Source organism: Pristiophorus japonicus, chromosome 8 (genome assembly GCF_044704955.1).
Source record: "Pristiophorus japonicus isolate sPriJap1 chromosome 8, sPriJap1.hap1, whole genome shotgun sequence".
NCBI lineage: Eukaryota > Metazoa > Chordata > Chondrichthyes > Pristiophoridae > Pristiophorus > Pristiophorus japonicus.
The window spans coordinates 173820452-173832727 of NC_091984.1; the positions used below are offsets into that span (position 1 = coordinate 173820452).

At 49.2% G+C, this 12276-nt stretch overlaps 1 protein-coding gene across 3 annotated transcripts in view; it reads right to left on the reverse strand.

The window, feature by feature from the left end:
- The window catches only part of sfi1 (SFI1 centrin binding protein), a 209556-nt gene that overhangs the window by 116189 nt on the left and 81091 nt on the right, over positions 1 to 12276 (reverse strand). For all 3 annotated transcript variants that reach the window (XR_011594118.1, XM_070887562.1, XM_070887563.1), the window contains exons 11-12: positions 8698 to 8768; positions 7300 to 7392 (exon numbers count right to left, since the gene is read on the reverse strand). Coding sequence is in view for 2 of the 3 variants with exons in the window: in XM_070887562.1 (XP_070743663.1) it covers positions 7300 to 7392; positions 8698 to 8768 (164 nt within the window). In the remaining variant the exon portion in view is untranslated. The remainder of the gene's footprint in view (positions 1 to 7299; positions 7393 to 8697; positions 8769 to 12276) is intronic.

The window sequence follows — 12276 nt, forward strand, 5'->3', positions numbered from 1 at the left end:
AAGCTTTCTTCTTCATTATCAACCACACAGCCGATTTTAGTATCATCTGCAAACTTCTTAATCATACCCCCTATATTCACGTCTAGAACATTGATGTATACCACAAAGCGCAAGGAAGCCCTAGTACTGAGCCCTGCGGAACCAAATAGAAACATCCTCGCAGTTGCAAAAACAAAACAAAAAATTCGCTGAATACATATTTTCAAACAAAGACTGATAAGTTCCTGGCCTTGACTGTGACAAACAAATGACAAAAATCAAAGCTATGTACATTATAAAAAACAGCAAAAACAGCATACATTTCAATCAGAGATTGGTTCCTTCCTTGCTTAAACTGCATCAAACAGAAAATTATCTGAATACGTCTCTTCAAACAAAGACTGGTTTCTCCCTGGCCTTAGCTGTGGCAAAGTCATGAATAATATCAAAATTTAAAGACCTGACAATTTCACTCTCAATGCTGAAAAGAGACAAAGCAGCGAGATGCTCCTGATTCATGGTGGATTGTATGACATTTTTTATCCTTTTGAGAAGAGAGGAGGAACGTTCTCCACTACAATTAGTGACCCTTAATGACAAATACAGTTGTAATTCAATGATTACACAAGTACATGCAAATAGACCTGCTCTCATCCTCTTTTCTTTCTATATTTGAGAAGGTTGAAAATACAACAAATTGGTGAAATTCTTCAGTAAAATCTACTGGGAGATCATCTGGATATTTCTGACATACGCTTCTGATAGCTTCACTGACTCGGGAGCTTGACATATTATGTGAACAATTTGCCAGGACACTAAAGGTCTCGTCAATATAGGCATAGGCCTTGATTCGATATTCTAATGCACTCTTCAGCTTGTCAATGATTGTGAGGAATGTATTAACTCTGAAGGCTTCCTTGTCACCGAGTGTGTGTGAAGTTGCGTCATCACGTCTTTTGCGGCGTTTGGCTGATTTATACTCCTGGTTTGCTGTCCTTGTCCCGTATTTGTTGACGAACAGTTCCAAGACTCCTCAGTAAGTTTACAGCAGTAGAAACTTATTGGGCACTTTGCAAACTTAGACTGCATCTGTTGAATGGTTTAAGTATATCACTCCAGACTTCACACAAAGTATCAGTCTCCAAGTTATGCATTGCATCGCTCAGTATCTTTGCATCTTTTCTTGTTGTTGGCTTTTGAGATTCATCATCTTTGATTCTCTCTAGGGACTCGAGGATGTTGCAATCTCCCAGAATGAGTGCCTTCACAGCTTCAGCGTTGCCACTCCACCATGGCCCAGAGAGTGATTTGGGCACCAGACATCCCTTTGGGGATTTAGGGTTAATGATTTAAAAATTAGGACCTAAAGTCGAGGGTCTAAAAAATGAGGGCCTAAAGCAACAGCCTTATTAACCTATGGGTTAATCTGGCCCTGTCAAAACCCCTCATAATTTTGAACACCAACTGATAACATGAGAAAAGGGAAGCAAAAACAGGTACACTGCAATACATGAGAGAGGATATTCTGCATGCAAGTCAGGTACTTCTGGTCGTTATCTTTACAGCAATGAAACGAAGCAAGTTCTGAATCATAAAGGGGAATTTCTGACCCAGAAACTTTTATCCAATTATATTTTCATAGAAATTTGTTGTTTACTGCAAGAGGAAATGATTAACATTCCAGATCAGACAATACGCATTCCAGAGACAGTAATTGCTTCTGCCAAGGAAGCTAATCATTTATTAACGAGTGCAGGATATGCCAGATACTAAGGGGGTGAGCTTCTGAATTAACAGCCGAAAAGATTGCCAGTGTGACCACAAAAGCTCAATTTGTGTGGCCAACAGATGAGCGTTGCTGTTAGCAGCACGAGCTATGAAAACCATCCCGAGTGTGCTCCGTAATGTCCGACAGGATGCTCATGTTTTCATCCTCATCTGTCCTTTTTGCGGCAGGTTTATCTTTCTTTGTAAATTAACAATTTGCAGCTTCTTAACCCATTATGTTCTACTCATCCTTACAATTATAATAGGTTTTACACATAAGCTATTGGGCCGAAAATTGCGGCCTCGCCGGGTCCATACGAAGTGCGCATGGACCCTGCGAGGCCTCACAAAAACTGTTCCTTGGGGCGCGACGTGCATGCGCCGAAAACCAGCTTTTACGATCTGTCAAAATTTCTTCTGACAGATCGAACGCATCCCTGGGAGAAGGACATCCGCGCGGGAGAGATTGGGCTATTTGCCCAACTCATGCCCAGCGAATGTCCTTCAAACTTTTATGCCTGGTAAAAGGAGGCGCATACATTACTTTTACCAACGTAAAACTTTTAAAACATAGATAAAATTGAATCATTTATTTTTTATGTTAAAAACCCTGTCTATTAAGGTACGTTTATTTTTAACCCTATTAAAACACATTAAAAAAAATTACAAAAATGTTTTTTTCTAAAACATTTAATTATATTTATGTCAGAACCGCTGTCTGTCGGAACAGCAGCACCTCGAACACCAATCAATGGTTTGCTCCTGTTAACTACACATGAATCAGTAAATAAAAACTGAAGGAATTCTCCTGCACAAAATGCAGTGCCAAATCACTGTCAGCATTACATAGAGAACAATGGGCACTTGCAAGCGAATAATTAAGCTCTACTTAATTGAATGAACGCAAGAACTTAAGAATTAGGAGCAGGAGTAGGCCATACAGCCCTTTAAGCCTGCTCCACCATTCAATAAGATCATGGCTGATTTTCAACCTCAACTCCATCTTCCCGAATGGCAGCCATTCAGACCCCATCTTGACTAATGTTTTTCTAACTCATGGCATTACCATTTCAATTTGGCCCATCATCCCTTTTGTCTCTCTAATCTCCCCTGCTTTCCACCCGACCACAGACCTTCCCTTTTGTTCTTTCTTCCCCTCCCCCTTTCAGTGCTTAAGAATGTGTTCTTTTCAAACATTCACCAGTTCTGACGAAGGGTCATCGACCTGGAACATTAACTCTGCTTTGCTCTCCACAGATGCTGCCTGACCCGCTGAGATTTCCAGCATTTTCAGTTTTTATTTGATTTCAGCATCCGCAGCATTTTGCTTTTGTATAATTATACAGCAACTGAAATCACTGCCTACACTGCTCAGATACTTTTTCAAGCTACACAAATGTCAAGAAACCAATTTTAGCACGTAAATGCATTATGTGGTTAATAGACTATTACCTGGGCGCTGTCGATAGTGCTGGAGTCACTGGAGTACCCCATCTCCTGAGTTTGTCAATACCTGATGAAATTACACTGGGTAATAACATTATATCACTAGCACACAGTACTATCATGTTGTGAGGTTGTGAGGTTGCTCCAAGCGGTTTCCCTTGCTGAAACAACTACGCCCCTTCAAACACCCTGGGCTAGAATTTTCACATTTAAGAATAGCAAAGTTTTTTGCCATTATTTGAAAATAACAGCCGTTTTTTATTGCCGAAATAACGCCAAAAAAAAGGCTCAAGTTTCGCCAAACGTTTTTTTAATTTTGGCGTGGCGTTAAAATAGCACCATTTAAGACTGGAGATAAATGTTTTTGCGTTAAAAATAATACCCGTTCTGCGCATGCGCAAAAAAAATCTGAAAGAGATGAACGCTTTTCATATTGTCATTAACATCTGGATTGGTTCAATTCTTCCTCTGTAATTGGACAGCAAAAAAGGCAGTGCTATCCGAAAAGGTTTATCTGTACATTACAATCGTTAAATAATATTCAACTCTTTTAAAAAGAAATTAAAATCTGCATTAACTTTAAATTTTTCCATTTTGCATAGGCTAATTGATTTGCATTTTCAACTTATCACTTGTGGAGGTCCTCACTATTTTATGGTTAGGGTGGGAGGTGAATTGAATCGTGAGTGGTTTTGCAGAGTTTAGTCTTTGAAGATGTATTTTTATTAAGAGTGACCCACAGAACGGTTTCCCAAGGCCGGTGCGTCTTCGCTTTAACTTCCCTCGCAGTGTTCGAGTCTTTTCGCTGCCTCCGCGCAGCCCACGGAGAACTTTTCTTTCAACAACTTTTCACACAAAACCCGTATCAACACCCAACCTGCAAAGTGCCGTTTATTGGTATCTGATGCCAATCTATACTAACTTTCTGAAGTCACATTGGATTGTTCTTTTTGGTATAGCCCGCTGTTTGAAAAGAGAAGCATTGCTGCTTCAAAATTGCAGAGAATTAAAAATAATTTGCAATAAAATAAAGTTAATATTTTCTTCAAAGTGGCAATTTAAAAAACTACCAGCTAATTCGGAGTGTGAGCACGCGAGTTAGCTTTAGCTAAACAAACCAGCAATTGGATTTATTTAATGCCTTGTTCGTGGTTGAAGAGAACCCTTTTTAAAAAATTCAACAGTAGCCCATGCTTTGTTGAAGTTAATATTTCAGGTAAAATAACCAGAAACAGGTTGTTCTCTTGTTTAACAATAATAAGGGGAAAACACATTATAAACTCCCTCCAAAAAAGCTCAGTTTCCCAAGATGGTGCCGTTAACGACGATTTCGATCGGACTCAACCGGGTAAGGCAAGCTTTTCAAAATCGGTATTTATCACCGTCCTTAAAAATGTCCTTATTGGGGAAACTCTGAAAAACGGTGTTATCGTTGGTTTTGACGCCGAGTGACATCACAAAAACGGTTCCAAAAAAAAAAAATCGGCCCTTATTTTTTTTTTTAAACAACAGCATTACACCACTGGCAAAACTAGCAAAATGGCCTTAAATTTATTTAGCACCAAAAAAAAATTCTTAACGCCAAAAAATGGAGCTAAATCGATCATTACGGTGGAAAATTTCTAGACCTCAGATTTTACGATCTAGGTTATTAAAGCAGCTTCACAACCAGCAGTGTTCCCATCGCTATCTAGTAACCCCTACTGGGAAACATGTACAAGAGGGCATTCACGAACAGGGTTAGACTCAGTTGTGATTGCTCCAATGTTTGAATATCCTGTTGCCACTTGCATCCTGCTCTAGTACATAAGGTGCAGTCACTAGAACAACATAACTGTGGAACTATATTCAAACACAAGTCATTACTTGCAGGACAAAATGAGGAAGGGTGATTTTTATTTTAAGGGTATAGTGAAATCTTGAAAACTGAAAACTATATTTACAGGACTCAAGGTCCCAACTTTGCCTGGCTGAATGAGATTCTCCACCCCACCCTCAAAGCTTACATTTTGATCCAAAATGTTGACCAGAATTTTTAAAATATTTACTGTACTCTGCCATTGAGGCCTCAAAATCCCAAGCTGTCGTTCGGCTCCATTGCTTGCTACAATTTTCTCTCTGTCAGATTTATCTAGCTACAGTGTGCCTGCCCAGGGACTCCAGAGAATGAGCTCAACAACTATTGTGGGGTTTGGGGATCAATTTCCCTCTGGTGACATTATATGGGTGAAGGAGAATGCCTGATAGAGTCGACTTTACATCATCTGTGGAAGGAGCAGGTTTGATGGACCAACACAGGAATAGGAGTAGGCCATTGAGCCCCTCGAGCCTGTTCCACCATTCAATGACATCATGGCTGATTTGCGACCTAACTCCATATACCCACCGTTGGCCCATATCCCTTAATACCTTATGTTAACAAAAAGATATCAATCTCAGATTTTGAATTAATTGATACAGCATTAATTGCTATTTGCAGAAGAGAGTTCCAAACTTCTACCACCCTTTTGTGTGTAGAAGTGTTTCCTAATTTCATTCCTGAAAGATCTGGCTCTAATTTTTAGACTATGTCCCCTCGTCTCAGACTCCCCAACCAACGGAAATAGTTTCTCTTCATCCACTCTATCAGTTCCCCTTAATATCCTGAAAACTTCAATCAGATCGCTCCTTAACCTTCTAACTTTTAGGGAATATAACCCTAATTTGTGTAATCTCTCCTTGTAACTTAACTTTTGGAGTCCGGATATCATTCTACTAAACCTGTGCTGCACTCCCTCCAAGGTCAATATATCCTTCCTAAGGTGTGGTACCCAGAGCCACTCTCACTGCTCCAGGTGTGGTCTAACCAGGGTTTTGTATAGCTGCAGCATAACTTCTACCACCTTGTACTCTAGATATAACGGCCAGCATTCCATTAGCCTTTCTGATTATTTTCTGTACCTGTTCATGACATTTTAGTGATCTACGTACCGGGACTGCCCCATCCCCCCTGCCACTGTCCATAGATTGCAGTGCGGGCTGGCCTGTGCTGCACCTTCCCTGGGCCCCGACCCCGCTGTTGTTATACGCTGCGCCGCTCCTGGGCTCCTCGACTCCGACCTTGTCGCTCCTTGACTCCGCCGCTCCTGGGCCATGCCCCCACTGTTCCTCGACTCCGACCTTGCCGCTGCTCGACGACGCCGCTTCTGGGCTGTGACCCCACCACTCCTCGACTCCGCCGCTCCTGGACCACGACTCGACCACTCCTGGGCCATGACCCCGCCATTCCTCCAGTCATTTAATCTGTTGATATCCCTTTGTAATTTTATGCTTTCATCCACACTGCCGACAGTGCCACCTATCTTTGTGTTATTGGCAAATTTGGATATATGGCTTTCCAAGCTATCAGCGAAGTCGTTAATAAATATTGTGAATAGTTGAGGCCCCAATACACATCACTGCGGGACACCTTCTGCCAATTTGAGCACCTACCCATTATCCCCACTGCCTGTCTCCTGCCGCTCAGCCCATTTCCTAAACAGGTCAATAACCTGCCCTCAATTCCAAGGGCTTCTACCTTGGATAACAATCTCTTATGTGAGACTTTATTAAATGCCTTCTGTAAGTCCATATAAATAACATCCATAGACATCTCCCGGTCAACTACTTTAATCACCTCTTCAAAAAATTCAATCAGGTTTGTCAGGCAAAAATCCATGCTGGCTCTCTCTTCAAGGTGTTCAGTCACCCTATCTTTAATTATAGAGTCTAACAAATTCCCGACAACAAATGTTAGGCCAACTGGTCTCTAATTCTCTGGTTTCCCCACTCGCCATTCTTAAAAAGCAGAGTGACATGCGCAATTTTTCAATCTAAAGGGACGGTTCCTGAATCGAGAGAACTTTGGAAGATTATAGTTGGGTCTGCAATTTGCTCACCGACTTCCTTTAAACCCTGGGATGGACACCATCTGGCCCTGGGGATTTGTCGCTCTTTAGTGCCATTATTTTCTTCATAACGGTTATCTTACTTATGCTAATTTTATTGAGTCCCTGTCCCCGATTCAACATTCTATTCACCTTGTTCCAAAGCTTTCTTACATTTTGCAGATAAAGAGGAAATTCTTACCCAAACATGGGACTGCTGGTGTGCCAGGTTATTCTGTATCTGTGTCAGCCGAACGCTCTTCACGTTGAACTTCAGAGCATTAATGCTTGATTGCTGGCAAAAGAGAAGAATTTTTTAAATTAACGTCATCAGGCAAAAACACCTCCTCCGAATGACCCCATGTGAAGTAGTTGTGTCCCTCCTCACGAGCGTGACTAATGAACTATCATCGACATGAAGTACAGCGGGCTGGAGCACAAACGGGCTATGTCACACAGTGAGTCAGTCTGTGAATCCTTGCTGATGTTGGGGGGTGAGGGGGGAAAAGAGAGCATCCAAGCAAAGAAAACACCTTCTCCTCTGGTGAGGGTAGAAAACATGCTGCCTGATGATTCGGCTGGAATATTTACTGTTGAACTCAGGCAAGATAAACAACAAAGGGGGTGCAATTCCCTGTCACTGCTGAACTAGCTGGTTTCTACTGGGGGAGCAGTTAGAATTAGCCTCGGCACTTCTGGATCAAAGAATATGATAATAAAGCAGAGTTTCCACCTCGATCTCTGCCAGCAACTCCTGACAGATAGTGTGGGGGACATCAAATGAGCATATGATTAGCCTTCATAAATTGTCTTCTGAAATCGACATCAAGAATAGCCACTTGAGTGAGGACTGGTATGTGAAACTGTACCCCAAATTATAAAAGGTAACTTTGAGGAGGGAGAGGGGAGCAGTATTGCAGTAACTACACTGTGTAACATTAGGAACAGTACAACAGAAGTCGGCATTTCAGCCCCTCAAGCCTGTTTCACCATTCAATTAGATCAAGTCTGATCTGTATCTTAACTCCATCAATGTGCCTTGGTTCCGTAACCCTTAATATCCTTGCCTAACTAAAATTGATCAATCTCAGCTTTGACACTTTCAATTGACCTCCAGCCTCAACAACTTTTTCAGGGAGCCTTTGTATAAAGAAGCGGCTTTCTGACATCACCCCTGAATGGCCCTAATCTCTAATTAATCCCCTTGTCACTTTAATCATCTTAAAAATCTCAATCAAATTACCCCTTAATCTTCTACGCTCAAAGGAATACAAGTCCAGTCTGTACAACCTGTCCTCAAAATTTAACCCGAATATAACTGGGCTGTGGAGCTGTCGATCAGCCCAGAGCTCTGAGATACTGAATATCAAAATAAGCTGATGACAACAGACATTAACTCACAGCAGAATAAAACAATCACAATTATAAAACAGGACAAGCTCAGCGGCAATGCAGTACTGGACTGTGTGAGTATGTGCTAATGCTAGGAAGTGGAACCGAGTCCGTGATCAAATCAGCCATGATCTCATTAAATGGCGGAGCAGGCTCGAGGAGTCAAATGGCCTACTCCTACTCCTATTTCTTGTGTTCTTGTGTTTACCAGCAGGTGGCGACGGCAATGATGATCTGCCAATTTGCATAGCTGGGCCTTTTCCGCACCAAGAGCAACATCTGGATTGAAGTTAAAGAAATTTACAGCTGATATGCAATTCAATTAACATTTAGTGTTTCAAAGATGAGCAGAAAGTGCAAAAGAAAAAAGTGGAGGCACCTTTAACAGAGATGGTCAGAAATCTGAAAGAAGAAAAAAAGACTTGCATTTACATAGCGCCTTTCACAACCACCAGACGTCTCAAAGCTCTTGACAGCCAATGAAGTACTTTTGGAGTGAAGTCACTGTTGTAATGTGGGAAACGCGGCAGACAATTTGTGCACAAGCAAGCTCCCACAAATTTGTTTTTTTGGTTATGTTGATTGAGGGATAAATATTGGCCAGGACTCCCCTGGTCTTCTTCGAAATAGTGCAGTGGGATTTTTTTACGTCCACTTGAGAGCACAGACAGGGCCTTGGTTTAACATCTCATCCAAAAGACAACACCTCCTACAGTGCGCTCCCTCAGCACTGCACTGGAATGTCAGCCTAGATTTTTTTTGTGCTCAATTCTCTGGAGTGGGACTTAAACCCACAACCTTCTGACTCAGAGGCGAGTGTGCCACCCACTGAGCCACAGCTGACATGACAGGGAAATAAATATACCCCAATACAGAAATGTACAGAGAGATTGGGCTCAATTTTCCCCAGTGATTTGCACCACCTTTTTGGAGCAGGCTGCTTTTTTTGGCCTGTTTAAAAAAAAATTCCTCAATCAATTTGGACCAGCGTAACTCAGTTAGTTACGATTTTTTTTAGTCAATTTTTTTTTCAGTCAAAGGGGCATAACCTGCCACCCGCGCCAATTCTGGCCATTTAGGTAAGTTTGGCCGGCTGAGAGTTACTCCAGTTCTTCTTGGGCCAGCGTACGGGGCCTCTGCAGAAAAACCTTCTGGAGAGGTAAAGAAATCGGCGCAGGTAAGTGCAGCAGATGCCCGGATAACAGCAGCAGGAAAGGTAAGAGAGAGAGGGAGAGAGCGGTATGGTGGGATGGGGGATGGGGAGAGAGAGGTGCGGGGAGGGAGAGGGGGAAGCTTTTCGGGTGTAGTTAGGTGTGGGGACCAAAAGGGAGGTGGCCATTCGGCCTGGGCTATGGAGCGGACCGGGAGGCCACTCGGCCGGGGCTAGGGGCGGGGGAGCGGACTGGGAGGCCACTCGGCCGGAGCTAGGGGTGGGGAGCGGACCGGGAGGCCACTCGGCCGGAGCTAGGGGTGGGGAGCGGACCGGGAGGCCACTCGGCCAGAGCTAGGGGCGGGAGAGCGGACCGGGAGGCCACTCGGCCGGGGCTAGGGGCGGGGAGCGGACCGGGAGGCCACTCGGCCAGAGCTAGGGGCGGGGGAGCGGACCGGGAGGCCACTCGACCAGGGCTAGGGGCGGGGGAGCGGACCAGGAGGCCACTCGGCCAGAGCTAGGGGCGGGGGAACGGACCGGGAGGCCACTCGGCCGGGGCTAGGGGTGGGGAGCGGACCGGGAGGCCACTCGGCCGGGGCTAGGGGCGGGGAGCGGACCGGGAGGCCACTCGGCCGGGGCTAGGGGCGGGGGAGCGGACCGGGAGGCCACTCGGCCAGAGCTAGGGGCGGGGGAGCAGACCGGGAGGCCACTCGGCCAGAGCTAGGGGCGGGGGAGCGGACTAGGAGGCCACTCGGCCGGAGCTAGGGGTGGGGAGCGGACCGGGAGGCCACTCGGCCGGGGCTAGGGGCGGGGGAGCGGACCGGGAGGCCACTCGGCCTGGGCTAGGGGCAGGGAGCGGACCGGGAGGCCACTCGGCCAGAGCTAGGGGCGGGAGAGCGGACCGGGAGGCCACTCGGCCGGGGCTAGGGGCGGGGAGCGGACCGGGAGGCCACTCGGCCAGAGCTAGGGGCGGGGGAGCGGACCGGGAGGCCACTCGACCAGGGCTAGGGGCGGGGGAGCGGACCAGGAGGCCACTCGGCCAGAGCTAGGGGCGGGGGAGCGGACCGGGAGGCCACTCGGCCGGGGCTAGGGGTGGGGAGCGGACCGGGAGGCCACTCGGCCGGGGCTAGGGGCGGGGAGCGGACCGGGAGGCCACTCGGCCGGGGCTAGGGGCGGGGGAGCGGACCGGGAGGCCACTCGGCCATGGCTAGGGGCGGGGGAGCAGACCGGGAGGCCACTCGGCCAGAGCTAGGGGCGGGGGAGCGGACTAGGAGGCCACTCGGCCGGGGCTAGGGGCGGGGGAGCGGACTAGGAGCCACTCGGCCGGAGCTAGGGGCGGGGGAGCGGACTAGGAGGCCACTCGGCCAGGGCTAGGGGCGGGGGAGCGGACCGGGAGGCCACTCGGCCAGAGCTAGGGGCGGTGGAGCGGACTAGGAGGCCACTCGGCCGGGGCTAGGGGCAGGGGAGTGGACTAGGAGGCCACTCGGCCGGAGCTAGGGGCGGGGGAGCGGACTAGGAGGCCACTCGGCCAGGGCTAGGGGCGGGGGAGCGGACCGGGAGGCCACTCGGCCAGGGCTAGGGGCGGGGGAGCGGACCAGGAGGCCACTCGGCCAGGGCTAGGGGTGGGGAGCGGACCGGGAGGCCACTCGGCCGGGGCTAGGGGCGGGGGAGCGGACCAGGAGGCCACTCGGCCGGGGCTAGGGGTGGGGAGCGGACCGGGAGGCCACTCGGCCGGGGATAGGGGCGGGGGAGTGGACCGGGAGGCCACTCGGCCGGGGCTAGGGGCGGGGGAGCGGACCGGGAGGCCACTCGGCCAGAGCTAGGGGCGGGGGAGCGGACCGGGAGGCCACTCGGCCAGAGCTAGGGGCGGGGGAGCGGACCGGGAGGCCACTCGGCCAGAGCTAGGGGCGGGGGAGCAGACCGGGAGGCCACTCGGCCAGAGCTAGGGGCGGGGGAGCGGACCGGGAGGCCACTCGGCCGGGGCTAGGGGCGGGGGAGCGGACCGGGAGGCCACTCGGCCATGGCTAGGGGCGGGGGAGCAGACCGGGAGGCCACTCGGCCAGAGCTAGGGGCGGGGGAGCGGACTAGGAGGCCACTCGGCCGGGGCTAGGGGCGGGGGAGCGGACTAGGAGCCACTCGGCCGGAGCTAGGGGCGGGGGAGCGGACTAGGAGGCCACTCGGCCAGGGCTAGGGGCGGGGGAGCGGACCGGGAGGCCACTCGGCCAGAGCTAGGGGCGGGGGAGCGGACCGGGAGGCCACTCGGCCAGGGCTAGGGACAGGGAGGCCACTCGGCCAGAGCTAGGGGCGGGGGAGCGGACCGGGAGGCCACTCGTCCAGGGCTAGGGACAGGGAGGCCACTCGGCCAGAGCTAGGGGCGGGGGAGCGGACTGGGAGGCCACTCGGCCGGGGCTAGGGACAGGGAGGCCACTCGGCCAGGGCTAGGGCTAGGGGTGGGGAGCGGACCGGGAGGCCACTCGGCCAGGGCTAGGGGCGGGGGAGCGGACTAGGAGGCCACTCGGCCAGGACCCGGGGTGGGGAGCGGACCGGGAGGCCACTCGGCCGGGGCTAGGGGCGGGGGAGCGGACCGGGAGGCCACTCAGCCGGGGCTAGGGGCGGTGGAGCGGACCGGGAGGCCAC